The following is a 19,619-nucleotide window of genomic DNA, read 5'->3' on the forward strand; positions in this document are numbered from 1 at the left end:
GCTGCAGCTGCGGGGTCCCCCGGGGATTGGCCCAGGTGGCGGCCCCGCCTCGCCCTCATTGGCCGCAGGTGCCACCGCCCCCGCCCCGGGACCGCCCGCCCCGCCGATTGGCCGCCGGCGGGGCCTCGGGTCGGCCATGTTCGGACACCCCCCGCCCCCGCGAGGCCTGACGCTGGACTCCGTGCGCGCCCCCCCCGCGCGCGCCCGCCGGCCGCGCCCCCGCCCCTCCCCGCCCCGCCCGCCGCCAAGTTTCTAGAGTTGGATCCGTGTCCCTCGGTCCGTGCGCCGCGCGCTCCCTTCCGCGTTCCGCCGTCGGCCCCACCTGCGGCCCGGCTCGGCCGCTGGGGCCCCGCGCCATGGCCCGAGTGTCCGGGGCGCGGCGCTGACGGCGACCGGCGGAGCGCGCAATGCCCAGCAGGACGGGCCCCAAGATGGACCGGAGCGGCGGCCGCGTCCGCCTAAAGGCGCATTACAGCGGGTGAGCGCCAGCGCCCGACGGCGGGGCTCGGCCGGGGCGGGGGGTGTGCGAGTCGAGACGGCGCGGCCGAGTGCAGAGCCGGACGCAGGAAGCTGCCCCCGACCGCGCTGGCCGTCGGGGACTGTACTGCCTCCGCTCGGGAGGCCGAGGTTTGGGGGCAGCGGGCGGTGGCATGGGAGGGAGGGGACAACGAGGCCCCTCCGGGCCCAGGGGGTCCCAGGAGCTTTGGACGCGCCAGCGCTTAGAGACTGCCCCAGGCGATGCGGGCGCACCGGCCTCACTTGGACTTCACAGACGGGAAAGCTTGAGGGCAGGGCTGGATCAGCCTGCACCCGCCCTCCCGTCCCGACCCCGGCTCGGAGTCGCCGGCCCAGCTCCGAGCGCCACTGCTTCTCGGGTCAGCGGGTCTCTCCCCGCTCCGACGGGGTTGTCCTGGGCTGGAAGTTGCCCGGAGGGGGCCCGTGGCGCGGAAGACGGGCACCTTGAGGCTCTCCGCGTCCCCGAGCCCCGTGTTGACATTCTCCCTGGGAAGTTGGCCGGTATGTTAAGGCCACAACCTGTAAGGAAGAAAGTTTTCGTCAAATTGTGAAGACTGCTGGCAGGTTTTAAAAGCAGAGGTTTTCTAAACTTTTCCCAATTTACCCGACCGGATGTCTCAGTTTAAGACCACTTCATGTGCGGGAGAAGGGCAGGTGCGGTGAGCCGTGGGGGTCACGCGAATGGAGGGCACCTGGAGGGCCTGGGGCCCTGCGACTGTCCACACTCGGTGCTCTGGATTTGACCTGCCTCCCTGTGAAATGGGGCGAACCGGCGTCCACAGGGGTCAGTGGCCAGACCCCTGGACCGGCACCGGCGCTCGCTGGATTCTTGGCCGCTGGACAGTCCTGGTGGGGGTGGAGAAGGCTGCGGGCGGCAGCACTGTGCACGCAGATACTGGGGGAGAATGAGGGTATTTGGCTGTTGCCGCCTTCTGCTCCTGTTTGTCTCCAAGAGCCCCCAAATCGGGCGGCTGCCCCCAGGGTCGCCTCTGCGGGGTTGGGGGGTGGGGAAGCTGAATGCCACCTGCAGTTGAACTTGGTGGTTGGGTGTAGGGCCTGGGAACGCCAGCTCTTGACCTGGAGAGCACACCTTGTTTGGGGTGTCAGTCATCAGGTCGCGCCTGCCCTCTCTGCTGTCCGCAGCCTGACTGCCTTGGGAGCGTGGGTGTGGGGTGAGGTGGTGGGAAGGGAATTGGTGGTGGTGCCCTAGAGAATAAGGATTTGTGGGGGGATGACTGGCCATCCCACCTGAAGAGGATGAGGGATCATATCTTCTGGCCTGTCAAGGTGGACTGCAGACTGAAGCTGGTGAGGTGTCAGCTGGGTCCCGGCTTTTCCGAGAGGGACGAGTGGCAGTCACACATCAGACAGTCCTCTTTTCTGTCCCGAACCGTGGGATTGAGCAACTAGTGACTGACTGTGAAAATCAGAGCTGATCCTTAGCCAGAGGAAGTCCACACCCGGAGAGGCAGAGGGCAGGTGGGAACCAGACCCCCAGCCCTCCACCCAGGGACGAGTTCCAGTCGGCACTGCGCCCAGGGAGGGGAGGGGGAGATGGACTCGGCCGGTGTCCCGGCAGTGCTCTGGGAGTGCCGAGCAGCCTGTTTAGCCACCCCTCGCCACCCCCACCCCCCAAGCTTGGGCCCCTGGAGAGCGCTTTGGTTACCTTGGGAAATGTGACCTGTTGAGTCCGGTTTCCTGGAGATGAGGCCACACCCTACACTCTTCCCTCTTCTTCCCCTTCCAACCTGTGCCCCTTCCTCTCTCCTCCCCAGCCCCCTCCTTTCCTCCCCTCCCCCTCTTGGTTCCTCTTCTTTTCCTCCCCACTGAGGCTCCCACCTCTTTATGCCTCCTCCCTCCTTCTGCATCCACCCTTCTGGTTTCTGCCCCAGGCTGACCTGTCTGAGCTCCTCTTCTCTTCCCAGTGCTTTTCCTAAAGGCTTTGCACTGTTGCCTGGGGAGGGGCCTGGGTTGGGAAACTTAGTCCTCAGGGATGGTAGACCTGACACAGTCTCCAGAAAGTGTCCGCCAGAATCCTCGCTCACTTATCCAAACCCCAAGGTCCAAGTGAAATTTTGTCCCTGCCCTGTGGCCCGTGGAGGGAGGTTCTGTTTAAGCACCTGGGCCAGGAGCTGAGGGTCAGATACACTGGAGACACTATTGTTAAAAATAGGGGTTTTCAGGGGCCCCCCACCCCGGAATGGCTTCTGCAATCACCCTTACCCATCCCCTCTCCTCCCCAGGCCCTCCGGAGGCTTGAGATTAGGGTCACCCCCTCGCCAGTGGGGCTTTTTGAGGGTGTAGTCACTGGAGTCTCAGGGGTGTCCTGTGTTTTGGGGGGGGTTTCCAGGTGAAGTGTGCTGGGTTTGGAGACCCTGCTCTGCCTGGTTTTCTGAGATGACAGAAAGACCTGGCTGGATCTTCTCTCCAGCTCAAGCCTGGTTTCCAGAACTCAAAGCCTGGGCTGCATATGAGGCTTGGGTGGCCTCGTGGGTGCTGCTCCTGCCCAGGGCTCTGTCTGAGCTGTTTGCTCAGAGAGGCTGCCTGATTCCGGTTTGGGGTGATGCTCGGGGTGGTGGTCAGAGACCTGGTCAGGGAGTGGGCTGACCTTTCCCCGCTGTGCTCAGGTTGTGGGGTGGAGGGAAGAGCTAAAGTGCTGTCACTGGGTGATGAGCTCAGAGCCCAGGGGTCCAGCCTGGTGTCGGTTGCCTCCAAACCACTGGGGAGCCATCCACCTGACCTCCAGGCCCTGAAGCACCGGGCAGGGGGACTAGCTACCACCTGGGGGTGGAGCTGTGGGGGAGGATCGTGGGGCAGGGGTAGATAGTTTGCCACCCAGGGATAGATGGGTGGCAAACTCAGTTCCAGAGCTCCCTGTGACAGGGGGACTGATGGGTGTGCCGGGTGGCACAGGTACAAGGTCTGGGAGATGTGGGAGTGGGAGGGCTTGGTCTCTGGGGCCCCCACGGATAAGCTGTGAGACCCCTCTATGCCTCAGTCTCCCCATTTGCCAAGATGCCACAGGCTGTGGTGAGCTTGGGGCCCTGGGGTGGGCGCTGAGGGTCTGAGCAGATGGGGTGGGTTCCAACTGTGTCCCCCCACCCCCTTGGGAGTGAGCTATGGGCTGGACACGGGCTGCCACGGGCATCCAGCAGATGGATCCTGGATCCTGGTGGCCCTGGGTCTGTTACCTGGTGGACCGAGACGCTCTGTCAACGCGCGTTTGATGGAATTCAGAAGCCATTGGTGTTAATGCTCAGTGGACCCTGTGTTTCTCTTGTTGGGGGTGTTTCAAAACTTTTTTCAGAGGCTCCCACCCTTGTGGTGTCAGATGTGGATAAACTTCCCCCTAACTTCAGTGTATCCTGTGTGATTCCTGCTCAGAGTCTCAGCAGACGTACGTTTACCCATGTCAACACCAGCCCTGCTTTGGGTGGTAGGTGATGTGGGGACAGTGCATGGGGGTGGTAAACACCCCTCCCTCCCTGTCCTAGGGAGTCAAGTGTTCCCTGGTGCTGGCTTGCCTTACCTCTAAGGGCCATTCTCAAAGACTGACCATGAATCCCTGGGCTGTCTTCAACCATCCAGCTTTTATATCCCAAGTGTGGATGAAAAGATAAAAGGCAGTGGCATTCTGGGACTTGGTTTTCCCAACAGACTGGGTCTGGAATTATGTTGTGGCCCTACCAAAGGCAGTTGTCGAATGGTGCCTCCAGGGTTTCAAGAGGCTGTGGCATTGGGGTAATAAGTTAGTCCCCCTCCCCATACCCCCCACCACTTCCCACCTCTCAAAGGTCTCACACCCTGGATACCATGTGGCCCTGTTGGCACCATCGAGGTAGTGGGACGATGTAATGAGGCCTGCGGGCTTAAACTGAACAGTCTGTCCAGCTGCGCCCACCCCTCCTGGGTGACTCCCCCTTACCCTGTCCTTCTGCCCCTCGGAGGCACGTTCAGGTGCCAGGATGGGTGCACCAGGGCACTCATGATGTAATTCACATGGCCTGTGGGCAGTGGTTCCGGGGTGTGGGGGGAGCTGTCATACCCTTGGGGACAACACAGCTTCCTGTATTTGATCAACAACTTGGTTAGTTGATCATCAGTATCTCATGTGACTTAAATGTGCTCCCTGGTGAGACCTGTGTGTCCTCTGTGCCCAGGGACCTCCTCATCACCAGCCTGGACTCCGCCACCACCTTCGACGAGCTCTGCGCAGAGGTGCGGGAGATGTGCTGGCTGCACCCGGGCCACCCGCTCACCCTTAAGTGGGTGGACAATGAAGGTGGGCCTGGCGGGTGTGGTGGTCGGGCAGTGGCTTTCTAAACCTGGGCGCGGCCCCTTCCCTGTGGAGGTGGACAGCCCTGGGATTAAGCGATTCAAATTAACTAGCTTCTTGTTTCCAGGGAAGAGGCTGTGGCAGGTCATGGAGGGACTAGGGGGCGGGGGTGAGGGTCCCTTGGGGGTGGTCGTCCGCCCTCAAGGCCAGCTCTGGTGCTGGGCCCCGGGGAGAGGCTGCAGGAGTCCCCCCCTACCTTGTGTGGGTCCTAACCTTCCTGACCCCGTTCCTCATGTTCTGGATTTTTCTGGTGGGTGATTTGCTAGCTGAATTGTGGTTTCTCAGGGAAATGGGGAGGGGAGGGTAGCCAGCGCCCTAGGGTCCACCTCTCTTTTCCTTTCCCTCCCTCCTTTCCTGTAGCCAGACACACGTCTGAGATAGCGGAGGGTTTGGAAAACAGTTAAGAAGAGCCTGCCCAGCAGCTCTCAGCCTGGACATGGGAGTGGGGCAGGGTAGGGGCAGGCAGACCTCTGGCCACGCGCCTTTCCGCTGAAGCCAGGCCACGTTGTCCTGGCTCTGGCTGTCCAAGCATCTGTGCTCCTGTCCAGCCTCAGTAGACAAGGAGCCCTTCCTTCCGGTCTAGGACTGGATAGGAAGGGTGCTCATTCTCTCCCAGGCCAGGAAACCTGCCCAGCTTGGCACCCCATGTGGAGCTGTGGGTGAATTCATTGCCGTTCTGGGGCTCGTTGGTTCTGACCTGGGCCTTTGGGTTGGGGGGGTGACTCACTCTGGGACCGGCCAACTCTGCCCTGGGCGGCTGGTCACTAGCAGCAGCACTTTGCCCTCCCAAGGTTGGGTGCTCACCACCGTGAAGCCCTTTGCCTCGGGCCTGCAGTGGCCTCAGCTGTGTCTCTCGTCTGCCTAGGTGACCCCTGCACTGTGTCCTCCCAGATGGAGCTGGAGGAGGCCTTCCGCCTGTCCTGTCAGCACAAGGACGAAGGGCTCACCCTTCACGGTCAGTGCCGGCCAGTGGGCGCTCTGGGGGTGGGGGTGGGCACTTGGGCGCTTTGTTAGACCGGAAGCCACACAGATCACGGTTTAAGATCTTAGGATGCAGAGGATTTAAGAATGTGGAACAGGAAGCAATTTGGTTTCATTTTTTGCTCTTAGGTCTTATTATCCCAGATAAAAACCGCTCTTACTTGTCAGGAGTCAGTCAGGTGTCCTCTCACTGGACACGGAAGCCTGGGTTCTGGTGATCGGCCCTCACTCCCCCGTCCATGTGCAGGGTTTCCAAGGTTTTGCCTTAATAATTATCTGGCAAGAGCAGACCATGGGGCTCCATGGGCAGTCAAACTCAGTGCAGGGCTCCTTGCGAGGCCACAGTGGTCACTGACCTTCACTCTTTTTCTGGCTCTCTCTGCATGCAGTTTTCCCCAGCATCCCCAAGGAACCAGGCATGCCCTGTCCTGGAGAAGACAGTGAGTACCGTCCTCCTGCCACGCGTGTCCTGCTTGTGGGTTGACGTGTCTGTTACGCCAGGGAGGGGAGGATGGGAGCCAGGTGGCCTGGGGCTCAGTGCTCCTCGTGAAGTGTGTGAGGGCAGAGTGGGCAGCTGGTGTGGCCTCACGAGGGGTTCTTACTGGTGCCCCTGCCCTTGGCTGTGTGTGTTCAGGCACCAGTGCCACCACTGGACAGGGCGTCGGCTTGGCCAGCGGTGCCATGAGGAAACATCCCGGAAACACCCTGACCTCCCCAGGCAGGCAGGACCCTGGCTGGGATGGCTGGATGCGGCTCCCGTGTGTCTGTCCCAACTCATACTGGCCCCATTCTCCTTCGCAGAGGGTCTGTGGGTTGAAGGTGAGGTCCCAGGGGCAGTGGGTCGGAGAAGAGCTTCTGACCACACCCCAGAGGCCCCTTACTCTGGGCGGTTTGGTCCACCTTGTCCTTCAGGGCAGCCTCTACTGACTGGAGCACAGAGAAGCTTATAGGACTGTGCTTGGCTCCTGGCATGGGGCTGAGGGCATGCCTTGGTGCTGGAGGACTTAGCTCAGCCCCTTTCCTGGCAGGGGTCCTGGGTGGGCTCTAGGTGCAGCAGTGCCGCAAGGGTGGGAGCAGATTCCAGCAGAGGCCGGGCTGAGTTTGTGTGCACCCCCCCATGGGTGTTCAGTGGGCCCTTGTGTTTGTGAGTCCTGGATTTAGGGGAGAAATCAGGGTTGAAGAGAGGTTTGGGGGTCTTTGAGACCGAGGATCGGAGTCGCCAGTGAGCAGGGCTGGCCTGGGGTCCCACGAGGAGAACAGGGGACCCTGAAGGAGCACCAGCAAGGCTGGGAAACATCTTGATTGTGGAATCCTGGCGGGAGGGGAGCAGGCAGCCTGAAGAGGTTGGAGCAGCCCAGGGGCTGGCAGAAGGTGCTGCCCCAGTGGTGGTCGTGGGGGTGGACGTGAAGGGCAGTTTTGGGGGAGCAATGTGAGGAGCCCAGGAGGTCCCAGCTGGTGTCAGACTATGGTAAATAAAGCTAAAGGGGGCAGGGGGAGGGGCCTGGAGATTCTGAGGCCTGGGAGTCGCCTAGAGAAGTGGGGGTGGGCGGCAGTAGCCAGTCCTGCAGGTGAGACTTTCCGGCCAGAGTGGGAGGGGCTGATGGGAGGCGCCTGTGCGCATGTGCAGTTTTGCTGTGCATGTACTTGAACCTGCAAGGATGTGGTCAAAGCAGGACCTTGAGGGGTGGGGTGGGTAGACAGAGAGGAGCCTGTCAGTGGGGGGCTCAGAGATGGGTGGGCTGCACAGGGGCTTCGGGGTCCTCATCCCCATGTGGCTGCCCCCACCTGACCTCTTGCCCGGGTGCCCACGTCTCCTGGAAGGGGCAGTATCACACTTGGTAGATCTCACCTGTGTTTTTAGACACATGGAAAGGTAAAATGAGAGAGGTGTTCCTGTTGGAGACGAGGCCCCTTCTACTGTGCTCTGTGGGCAACTCTCAGCCAGAGTGACAGGCTGGCTCACTGTCTGCCCAGAGCCGTCTCTAGCAGCCAGAGCTGGCCTGGAGCACAAGGGAAACCCAGCACCTCTGCGTCTCAGCATCCCCAGGGCAGGAGCCAGCCGTTGGCTTAGCCCAGGGCCCTAGCTGTGCTGCCTGAGGGCTCAAGTCTGCCCTTTCTGTCCCCGCCTTGGTGCCCTCCTGGCTTGATTCTCATGTGGATGTTGCCCCATCCGGGGTCTCACATAGGGGATGGCAGTGGGGGCTGCACTCAAGCACCCCGGTGACCTCCTGGTGTCACGCGGTCTCTACTGGAGGTTGACATGGGATAACGTGTGGGCAGGGCCGTGTCCCTGTGTGGGAATTCGGGGAATGTGGTGCCGTCTCTGCTCTCCAGCAGGTCCTTGAGATGCTCACCCGGGGCGGCTCCGAGGCTCCAGGCCCCTTGGTGTTGTTGGAACATTCCAGCAGTGCTGTGGGGGGTGGGGTGGGGGTGGGCAGAGAGGAGAGTGGACAGACTGTGGCATCTCCTCTGAATTCTGCTTGTACGGCTTCTTTGTGATGCTGCCCTTGAGCAGTCAGGATGGCCCACACTATTCCCTTTAGGCAGTCAGGAGAACTCCTGACTGGTCCCACCATGGCCCAGCTACGGGTGTGATTCTAGCACCTGCATCTGTGTTCCCTGCCAAGGCCGTGGTCAGTGAGAAGGGATCAGTGGCAGCCATGATCCGGGTCAGAACCCTACGCGGAGGGCTGACGGTGTGACAAGCCGTGGCTGGAGAAGGACGTGCTGCAGAGATGCAGATGCAGGGGTGCCTGGGTGCGTCTGGCCGGAAGGGCCGTGCCACACCTGCCAAGCCTGCGTTCCTGGCAGCAGAGCCCCTTCTGTGCAAGTCCACAGCCTGAATTTAATCGGTTCTCTCGGGTTTTTAAAAAGTTGTGTAAAGCACACCTAACATAAAACCATTTTAACCACTTTGAACAAATTCAGTGGCATTTAGTAAGTCCATCACCTCTGCCTGCTTCTGAAACAATTTGGGAAGAAAAACCTGAGCCCCCGAGCAGTTGTGGCTCCTCCATGCAGCCCCTGATGGCAGCAGACTGTGCCATCTCTACGGAGTCACCCTGTGTAGACATTGCCTGGAACGGAATGTACGATATGTGGTCTTTTGTGGTAGCTTCTTTCACTTAGCGTGATGTTTCTGAAGTTCATCCATGTTGTAACGTGTATCAGAACTTCATTCCTTTTTTTTTCCTCCAGTTTTTATTACCACGATGAAGTACATGTAAAGTAAATTCACTATCTTAACTATTTTTAAGTATACAGTTTGTTGATATTAACTGAATTCACATTGTTGTGCAACCATCCCCACCATCATCTCCAGAACTTTCTCATCTTCCCAAACCGAAACTCTGTCCCCATGAAACACTCACTCCCCACCTGGCCCCCAACCCCTGGCCCCCACCCTCCCACTCTCTGTTTCTATGATTTTGATGCCAGGGACCTCCTAGAAGTGGGCTCACACAGGATTTTTTTCTTTTGTGTCTGGCTTGTTTCATTCAGCCTCATGTCCTCAGGGTTTAATTGTGCTGGAGCAGGTGTTAGATTCTCCTCACTTTTTAATGCTGAGACATATTCCGTTGTATGGACAGACTACAGTTTGTTTATCTGTCATCTGATCATGGACACCTGGGTTACTTCGTGTTTTAGCTACTCTGAATAATGCTGCTGTGAACACAGGTGTGCAAATACCTCCTTGAAACTCTGCTCTCAGTTCTCTTCGGTATATATGTGCAAATGGAATTCCTAGGTTGGAGGATGAAATGGTTGGATGGCATCACTGACGCAATGGACATGAGTTGGAACAGACTCTGGGAGATGGTGAAGGACAGAGAAGCCTGGCATGCTCTACTCCACAGGGTCGCAAAGAGTCGGACATGACTTGGCGACTGAACATCGGCGGTGCTGGCTCTCGAGCAACTGCTGTGCTGTTGTCTGCGGTGGCAGCACCGGCTTCGTCCCACCGGCACCGTGCGCACTGGCTCTCCTCGCCCGCTGCGTTCACCAGTGCTCGTCTCCTGTTTCTGACACTGGTCTCTCTGGGCTGTGCGGGATCTTCGTTGCTGCCCTTGCAACCTTCCTTGTGCAACATGGGATCTCGTTATAATTGGGGTGTGCAAACCCTTTGCTGCGGCCTGTGGGATCCAGTTCCCTGACGGGAGATGGAATCTGGGCCTCCTGTGTTGGGATCGTGAAGTCTTAGCCACTGGACCACCAGCGTAGTTCCTCCCTGGTGCTGCTTGTTTTCTGTTTTGTTGATGGTACCCTTCCTGACGGATGTTAGGTGGTGTCTCATTGTGGTTTTGATTTTTGTTCCCGTGATGGTCAGTGATGTTCAGCATCTTTTTAGTTCTTGTTGGCCATTTCTTTGGAGAAATGTCTACTCAAGTTTTTCACCCACTTTGAACTGGGTTGTTTTGTTGTTGAGTTTTAGAAGTTCTCTACCTACTCAGCATATCAGATACACAATTTGCAAGTATTTTCTCATATTCTGAGGTTTTTTTCCCTACTTCGTTTGTGGTGACAAAATTATAAAATTTTCATGAACTCCAATTTGTTTCTTCTTTTGTTGCATGTTTTGCTGTTGTTCAGTCGATAAGTTGTGCTGGACTCTTTGCAACCCCGTGGACTGAGGAACACCAGGCTTCCCTGTCCTTCACTATCTCCCGGAGTTTGCTCAAACTCATGTCCCTTGAATCTGTGATGCTATCCAACCATCTCATTCTCTTTCACCCCCCTTCTCCGGCCCTCAATCTTTCCCAGCATCAGGGTCTTTTCTAATGAGTCAGTTCTTTGCATCAGATGGCCAAAGTATTGGAGCTTTAGCTTCGGTCCTTCCAATGAACATTTAGTGTTGATTTCCTTGAGTTTTGACTGATTTGATCTCCTTGCTGTCCAAGGGACTCTCAAGAGTCTTCTCCAACACCACAGTTCAAAAGTGTCAATTTTTTGGTGCTCAGCTTTCTTTATGGTCCAACTCTCACATCCGTGCATGACTACTGGAAAACCAGAGCTTTGACTATATGGACCTTGGTCAGTAAAGAGATGTCTCTGTTTTTTAATATGCTGTCTAGGTTTTTCACAGCTTGCCTTCCAAGAAATCATTGCCAAATCCCCTGTGGGGAGGCTTTGGTCCTTTGTTTTCTTCTTGGGGTCTTTGGTACATTTTGAGTTGACTTTTGCACATGATGTTAGATAAAGCTCTGGCTTTGTTCTGTTACATGTGTATGTCCAATTTTCTCAGCACCATTTGTTGAAGACTGTCCTTTCCCCATTGAATGGTCCTGGCACCCTTGTTGGAAATCATTTGACCAAACTTGTGAGGGTTCATTTCTGGGCTTTCTGTTCTGGCCCATATGTCTTGTCTGTATGCAGCACCACAGTTTAGATCACTGTAGCTTTGCAGTAATGTTTGAAACCAGAGAGTGTGCATCTTCCAGCTTTGTTCTTTTTCAAGTGTGTTTTGGCTATTCTTGATCCCTTGTGATACCATATGAATTTTAGGACGTTTTTCTGCAAAAAAAATTGGAATTTTGGTAGGGAATACACTGACTCTTTAGATTATTGTGAGTAGTATTGGGACTTCTTGGTGGCTCAGACTGTAAAGAATCCACCTGCAATGCAGGAGACCCTGGTTTGATCTCTAAGTAGGGAAGATCCTCTGGAGGAGGAAATGGCAACTCACCCCAGTATTCTTGCCTAGAGAATCCCAAAGACAAAGAATCCCAAAGAATCCCAGGACAAAGAAGCCTGGCAGGTTATAGTCCATGAGGTCACAAAGAGTTGGACATGACTGAGCGACTAACACTTTTTTGATGTCTCAACAATATTAAATTTTCTGGTCCATAGACATGAGATCTCTTTTTGCTTATTTTTGTCATTTAATTTCTTTCAGCACTGTCTTATAGTTTTCATTGTACAAGTCTATCACCTCCTTTTTAGATAATATTGTTAAGTATTTTATTCTTTTTTAAAAATTATTTTTGGCTGTGCTGGGTCTTCATTGCTGCATGGGCTTTTCTCTAGTTGTGACAAGCTGTTAAGCTGTTTTGGTGAATTTGTTTATTAGTTCTAACATTGTTTGGAATTTTAGGGTTTTCTATATTACATGTGAAGAGAGGTAATTTTACTTTTCAGTTGATAATGCTTTTTATCTCTTTTTCTTGCCTAATTGCTCTGGTTAGAACCTCTAGTACTTTGTTGAATAGAAATGGTGATACTGGGCATCCCTGTCTTGTTCTTGGAGGAAAAGCTTTCAGCCTTTCTCCATTGAGTGTGGTGTTTCCTATGGGTTTTTCGCGTATAGTTTTTCTTGTGTTGAGGTGGTTTCCTCCTGTGTATAAGAAGTGTTTATGGTCTTCCTCCCTGGTTTATGGCAGGGAGGTCCTGAAACCCTTGGAATCTCCTGAGTGATAGGTGTGTCTTGTCATTCATTAGCAGTGGATTCTGGGTAGGGCCCCTGATAGCCTCAGGATGGGGCTGGTCACTGGAAACACCCAGAGATTAGAGGGTTGGAACCTGACCTCCAGGGAGAGGCAGGGGGCAGGATGAACTAATCTCCGGTGGCCAGTGATTTAATCTATCATGCCTCTGTGATGAAGCTTCCATAAAACCCCAAAAGGATGGGGTGCCGAAGCTCTCTAGTTGGTGAACACATGGAGATTTGTGGGGAGTGACTCCTGGAGAGCCTCACACTTCCCTGGTGCATCTTGCTTCTGCCTGTTCCTGAATTAATCTGAGTTCTGTGCTCTGCTCTAGCAAATTAATCTAACTGAGGAGTGGGTTGTGAGCCTGTAGCCTGTGGGTCAAACCTAGACAGCATATTAAAAAGCAGAGATGTTGCTTTGCTGACAAAGGTTCATCTCGTCAAAGGTATGGTTTTTCCAGTTGTTATGTATGTATGTGAGAGTAAGACCATAAAGAAAGCTGAGCACCAAAGAATTGATGCTTGTCAACTGTAGTGAAGACTCTTGAGAGGCCCTTGGACTGCAAGGAGATCAAACCAGTCAGTCCTACAGGAAATAAGTCCTGAGTATTCATTGGAAGGACAGATGCTGAAGCTCCAATACTTTGGCCACTTGATGCGAAGAACTGACTCATCGGAAAAGACCCCGATGCTGGGAAAGATTGAAGGCAGGAGGAGAAGGGGACGAAAGAGGATGAGATGGTTGGATGGCATCACCAACTCGATGGACTTGAGTTTGAGCAAGCTCTGGGAGTTGGTGATGGACAGGGAAACCTGGTGTGCTGCAGTCCATAGGGTTGCAAAGAGTTGGACACAACTGAGCGACTGAATTGAACTGATCCTGTGGGTCAGAAGCCCAGGCATCAGCCTGGACTGGCAGTTGGTGTCTGCAGTTGGGTTGGAGGGCAGTCTTGTAGAACTGAGCCCTTAATGTATGGGGTCTGCCACTGCCTGCAGGTAGATGGTGTCAGAATTGGTAGTATGAGTAAAAACCAGATCAGGTACCTGCTGTGCCTAGTTTGTTGAATATTTTTATCATGAAAGGATTTTCAGCTTGTCAAGTGCCTTTTCTGCATCAATTGAAATTATCATTTTTTTCCCTTTGTTCTATTAATGTGGTTTGTCGCATTGATTGTTCATCTTTTTATTCCAGGAATAAATCTGACTTGGTCATGGTGTATAGTTCTTTTAATATGCTGCTGGGTTTGGTTTGCTAGTATTTTGTTGAGGATTTTTCATAAGGCATGTTGGTCCTTGGTCTTCTTTTTCTTGTAGTGTCTTTGTCCGACTCTAGCATTAGGGTAAATCCACCTTCTGGAATAAGTTAGGAAGTGTTCCTTGCTCTTAAGTTTTTTGGAAAAGGAAGATTGGTGTTAGTTCTTCTTTAAATGTTTGGCAGAATTCACCAGCGTAGCTCTCAGGTCCAGGACTGTCCTTTGTCAGGAGATTATTATTATTTTTAAATTACTGATTCACCTTACTAGTTATTTGTTCTTATTCAGTTGCTCCAGTTGTGTCCAGCTCTTTGTAACCCCATGGACTGCAGCACAGTTGATGCTTGTCAACTGTAGTGAAGACTCTTGAGAGGCCCTTGGACTGCAAGGAGATCAAACCAGTCAGTCCTACAGGAAATAAGTCCTGAGTATTCAGGACTTATTCAAGCTTCCTTTTCCTTCAGTCTCCTGGAGTTTGCTCAAACTCCTCCTGTCCACTGAGTCAATGATGGCATCTAACCATCTCATCCTCTGTCACCCGCTTCTCTTCCTACCCTCAATCTTTCTCAGCATCAGGGTCTTTTCCAATGAGTCGGCCCGGCAACTAACCTAACTGGTTACAGGTCTATTCAGATTGTCTGTTTCTTAATGATTTAATCTTGGTAGGTCCTGTGTTTCTAGGAAACACAGAATTTGTGCATTTCATCTCAGTTATCCAGTTTGTTGGTATACAATTGTTTACAGTGCTCCCTTACAATCCTTTTTATTTCTGTGAAATCATGAGTAATGTTCCCATTTTCATTTCTGATTTTAGTAATTTGAGCCTTTCTTTTTTCTGGGGCATCACTGGTTAAGCCTGCACTTCCATTGTGTGGGCTTCCCAGGTGGCTCAGAGGCTAAAGCATCTGCCTGCAATACGGGAGACCTGGGTTTGATCCCTGGCTCAGGAAGATCCCCTGGAGAAGGAAATGGCAACCCACTCCAGTATTCTTGCCTGGAGAATCCCGTGGACAGAGGAGCCTGGTGGGCTACAGTCCACCGGGTCGCAAAGAGTCAGACACGACTTCACTTTCACTTTTTTTCCATCTAGCTGAAAGGTGATGTTTTGTTGATCTTTTCAGCAAAAATGGTTTCACTGATTTTCCTTTGTTTTTCTATTCTCTTTTATCTCTGCTCTGATCTTTATTATTTCCTTCTGCTAACTGGGAGATGGTGAAGGACAGGGAAGCCTGGCACGCTGCAGTCTATGTGGTTGCAAAGAGTCAGACACAACTTAGCCACTGAACAACAACAAAGTTTCGGATCTTAAGGTGTATAGTTAGACTGTTGATTTAAGATCTTTCTTGCTTTTAAAAGAAAGGGTTTATAGCTGTCAGTTTCCCACTTAGCTTTGCTTTCTCTGTATCCTTTGGGTTTTGGTATGCTTTGTTTTTGTTTGAGTATTTTCTTACTTCCCTTGTAATTTCTTCTTTGATCCACTGGTTGTTTGAATGTGTTGTTTAATTTCCACACATTTGTGATTTTTCCAGGTTTTTTTCCTGTTGTTAATTTCTAACTTGATTCTGCTGTGGTCAGAGAAGATAGTTTGTATGATATCTGTCCTTTAAAATTTGATTGAGACTTACTGTGTGGCCTGACATGGTCTGTTCTGGAGATGTCCCTGTGTACCCGAGGACATGTGTGCTGCTCTTGGGGGTGGTTCTGTGTGTGTGTGTCCACCACGTCTCCTTGGCTTGTTGTGTTGTTCAAGCCCTTGGTCTCATCGTTTGTTTCCTGTCTGACTGCACTGTCACTGCTTCTTATGGCTGAGTAGTATTCCGCTGGGTGTTTTGTTATATCTTATGTATCCATTCACTCACTGATGGACATTTGGGTTGTTTCTGCATCTCGGGTGTTGTGGACATTCATGCAGAGATTATAGGTTTTTGAAACACTGAATTGGTAATTTTGTTCTGGCCACAGCACAAAGAATTTTTCGAGTCTGTGTGTGTAGAAGCATCATAAGAATAAACTGTCAGCAGAGCCCATGAGGTGCCCACTTTAAAGGGGTCTGGCTCCCGTCCAGTTCCTGGGTGAATAGAGCCCCGTGTTGCCTGGGGGCTATAGGCAATGGAGGTGAACAGGCCAGTGGCTCAGCCAGAGAGCCATGCTCCCTGGTGTGGCAGCTAGGGGCTTGGTGGCTCCCCGCCACCAAGTGGAAGCACGTTTCTAGGGCTTTTGGGTTGGGCGCCTGACAGGATAAGGGGGTCTTAGTGGTTGGTGGGCTGGGTCTTTGTGGGGAGAGGTGAGCTTGCTGGTGACATCCCTGGGCCAGGCAGAACCCCTGGCCAGTGGTGGCTCTGGGTGGCTTGTTGGAGCCCAGGAATGACGTGGCAGTGCAGGGGCCTGAGGGGGCCACCTGCTGGCTCTGGGCAGGGGTGGCTGCAGCACAGAGGGGCTTTGTGACCTCATGGTCCCCAGCAGGCTTATGTCAGCCCCTCTGTGCATTGTCCGTCCTGTGCTGGTGGGTGGGGGGGCTCCTCTGTTGTGTCCGTCATCCTGCCTCTGTTCACATGGAGACGTTCATGTTTGATTTTTGTGTTAAGTACGGTCAGATCTGTTTAACATTTTCTCATTGCCTGTGCTAGTCACTTGTGCACAGACTGTGGGTCCTCCAGCAGGGAGCAGGCCCTGCTTCCAAGGACACTGGGGTCCTGCTGCCCGCTGCCCCCTTGGCCCCTCTGATGGCCGGTGTCCTTCACATCCAGCCACACTCCCCACAATGTGACTGGAGCCCCATCGGCCACTTCTGCCAGCTCTTTCTAGGGACCTGACTCCAGCCTAGGGGTGGGGTGGAGTGGCCTCCCTTGGTGTAGGTATGGGCTGCATGTGTACGGCTGGGAATCAGGCAAGTGCCCAGGTGGCAGCCAAGGGCTCCACCAGTGAGCAGATGACGGACCCACTGTTATCCATAAAACGGGGTCATGGGGCTGTGAATCAGACATGGTTGTGAGTGCTAACACCTCTGTGGAGGGAGTGGTCATTCAGTGTGTCTTGAAGGACAGCTGGGAGCACTTACAAAGCAGAATAGATGTAGTAAAGAAGCCCTTTCTGTCAACTTCAGGATTTCCCTGTGGGTGGTGAGCATTGGCCCCAGGAAGGCTTCCTGGAGGAGGAGTCGTGCCAGAGGCCCTGTCACATGGAGCTAGCCATGGACACTGCTAGCGCTCAGGTGACCCCCTGGGAAGGGGTACAGAAAGGAAGGCTTCTCAGTCCTTAATGGTCTCAGAGAAAAGCTGAACCTGGGGGTGTGTGGCGCGGCAGCCTGTCTTAATGCCAGGGGTGTCCCTCGAGGCCATGGGAACCAGGCACTGGCACCCTGAGTGCTTCGTGTCCTTGGCCCCACCCTGTCCGTGCGCTCAAGTGAGGAGGTGTCCCTGGATGGCGGGTGGACTGGCTGGTGTAGGACGGCCCCTCTCCAGCCTGCTCCCTGGAGGCAGGCAGCCCTGCAGAGGACCCTGCTTGTCACCTGGGTGGCTGACCTGTGGGACTGGTGCCCAGGGCAAGGAGACTGTACCTGGTCAGACCCTGAGGAGCCAGGACCCTGTCCAGCCCTACCCCTCTGGTCTGGAGGTGCAGTCTGAGGGGGTCAGGGGCTGTTTGATACATGGCTTTGCCCGCAGCTGTGCCCCTGCCAGCCCCTGTGGCCCAGGACTGAGCTGGGCTTTCTGGCCTGTCAGGAGTCCTGGCCTTTGGAGCTTTTGAAGCCCTCTAGCCCCTCATCAGTGAGGGTGGGGAGGTGACAGGCTTGCCCCTGCTGTCCCTGCATCTGGGCCCCAAGCCATTCCCTTTTCTACTCCAGCCACAAGGAAGCTTTCACAACCCAAGGTGTTAAAGAAGGTACATGCCAGTCAGCCTCTGGAGGGGGAGCTGAAGGTACATTCACTTCGGCTCACCTGGACAGGTTCCTCCAGAAGCCCAGAGGAGTGGTGACCGTGGAGTGGCGCCAGGTGGGGGCTAGTGGGGTCAGCCTTGGGCCGCAGGAGCCATAGTGGGGTGCAGAGGAAGGGGTGGCCTTGCCAGGGGCTGTGGAGGAGGATGGAGCTTGTGCTGGGGCCCACCCCTCTCCCTCACATCCCCGCCCGGTGGGCCCAGAACTGCTGTCTGTCTCTTCATTGGCTCTGAAGCTTTGTGTGCTTCCCAGTCATGCTGGATACCCACCCAGGAGCAGAGCTGTGCAGGAGAGGCTGTGCTGAGGTGCGCCTCCCATGTCCACAACCCACCCAGGCAAGCAGGGGCAGTTCTGTGGACTCAGGCTTGTTTGTGAGACCACAAAAGGGGGTGCTTCTGTGCTGCTAGGGCCAGACCCTGGCTCTGGGTAGGCGGGGGTGGCTTTCTGTGCCTCAGCTTCCCCTGCTGTGGAAAGGGTCTGGAGTGACCACCCCCACGGATGCCATGTGAGCGATAAGAGAGCTAGAAGGGCTCCGAGAACGGGCTGGTGCCTGGTGAGGTCAGCTCTCTGCCTCCCCTGCCCCCGCTGGTGGGTCAGGGGGAGCAAGTTGCCCTGTCGTCGTCTGCTCAAGGCCACCCAGCATCCTCAGATGAGAGGACAAGAGCCAGACCCAGCCTGAGTGGGGGGCTCATGGGGCACTCAGGGTGGGGGGTCAAGCTGGCAGGGCTGGACTAGTTACCACTGAATCCTTCCAAGGTAACGGACGCTTGTTATTTCCTGGTATTTATATGTGTGTGTATTGCTTTATTAAAAATCCAGTTTCATTCAGCTTTGTCTCAAGTTATCTGTAACCTAGAAAAGCTACTTTTCTATCTAAAATAGACTGCCATTAAAATGAACAGTCCCCCCACTTCAGCCTGGGTTTTCTAGAGCTCTGCAAAGCTGCACGTTTGGAATGACTGGAGGAGATTGTGCTGAAAGGTGGTGACTGATGTCCAGCTCACCTTACTTGGGTTTGCCTGTTGGACTCAGGGTAGATGCGTTTCCCACTGAAGCCCCCAGTAGAGGTGGTGGGTCTGTGATTTTGTGGTTTGATAGCCTGAGGGTGATGCAGACCTTTCCAGTAGAGGTCCAGTAGTGAATATGTTGGGCCCTCATGTGCCATGTCGTGTGAAATTGGCCACCATGCAGAAACGGGGGGTGAATGGGGAACAGGGCTGTGCCCCCATGAGGTGTCATCAGTGGACAGTTTCTTGTGTCTTCTGGGGACCTTCTATTCCACTAGTTCTTCCGAAGTCACGTGAGTTTCAGACGCCATCACCTGACGACTCAACTCTCCCAGGTGACTTTAGGCCAGAGTGAGGGAAGGAGCTGGGTTTTGAACCCAGAGCTTTGGTCAGATTCTGTGCTGAGAACACAGAGAAGTGTAGACTCCTGAGCTGGTCACCTGCCTAGAACCCATTGAAGAAGGGTTGCTCCCCTTCCCAGCCCTGGTGTTGCCTGGAGGTTAGGGGGAGAAGCTTCGCAGACCTCTTGGGCTCCCAGCGTGGAGCCTGGCTGCCCAGGTCAGCACAGGTAGTTGGGGGTCTAGGCAGGGTCGGCATAGGCTTCTGGGGGTCCAGGGAGGTCGGCTGAGTCCCCTCGTGATTTTGGAATTGGAAGGAGAAGCTGGCAAGGACCAGATGTCACGTGGGGGAGCCCAGAGTGACTGTCGGGGCCCTGAGGTCTGCTCTGGCCATAGCCGGCACAAAGGCCACCTGCTGGGGCCCACCTCTTGCCTTAGGCTGGAGTGGGTGTGACTCCAGGCTGGTCACCCCAGTACTCGTCTCTCTGGGACCTTGGTTCCCTCATCTCTGCCCTTCCTGCTCCCCCCACCCCCACCCCTCAGAGCAGCAGAACCCCCCGACACCTCCCGACCCTGGTCCCGTTCACCTCACTGACCAGAACCAGGCCTCCCTCTTCCCCTCCTCCCAGCTATGGCACCCGGGAGCTTGGGACCTGTGAGCATTTGTGTTGGACCCATTCTTGGCCTCTGCAGATCCAGGTCAGAGGTCACCCACAATCCGGGGCTACTGTCACTCGGCCAGCGAGCCTGGCGTGCGACAGGCTGGGGCCCCATTGGGTCTGTTCCCCACAGACGCCGCTTCTGGGAGGCTCAGAGGCCGAGCTGCTGCCCCG

At 54.7% G+C, this 19,619-nt stretch overlaps 1 protein-coding gene across 1 annotated transcript in view; it reads left to right on the forward strand.

Annotated features, from left to right (window-relative positions):
- The first annotated feature begins 247 nt into the window (after window positions 1-247).
- Window positions 248-19,619, forward strand: part of PRKCZ (protein kinase C zeta) — a 101,557-nt gene continuing 82,185 nt past the window's right edge. Inside the window, exons 1-4 of the mRNA XM_006044655.4 lie at window positions 248-478; window positions 4,677-4,798; window positions 5,718-5,807; window positions 6,223-6,273. Of these exons, the coding sequence (XP_006044717.1) occupies window positions 408-478; window positions 4,677-4,798; window positions 5,718-5,807; window positions 6,223-6,273 (334 nt within the window). The 5' untranslated portion in view covers window positions 248-407. The remainder of the gene's footprint in view (window positions 479-4,676; window positions 4,799-5,717; window positions 5,808-6,222; window positions 6,274-19,619) is intronic.

This window comes from Bubalus bubalis, chromosome 5 (assembly GCF_019923935.1).
Source record: "Bubalus bubalis isolate 160015118507 breed Murrah chromosome 5, NDDB_SH_1, whole genome shotgun sequence".
NCBI classification, from domain to species: domain Eukaryota; kingdom Metazoa; phylum Chordata; class Mammalia; order Artiodactyla; family Bovidae; genus Bubalus; species Bubalus bubalis.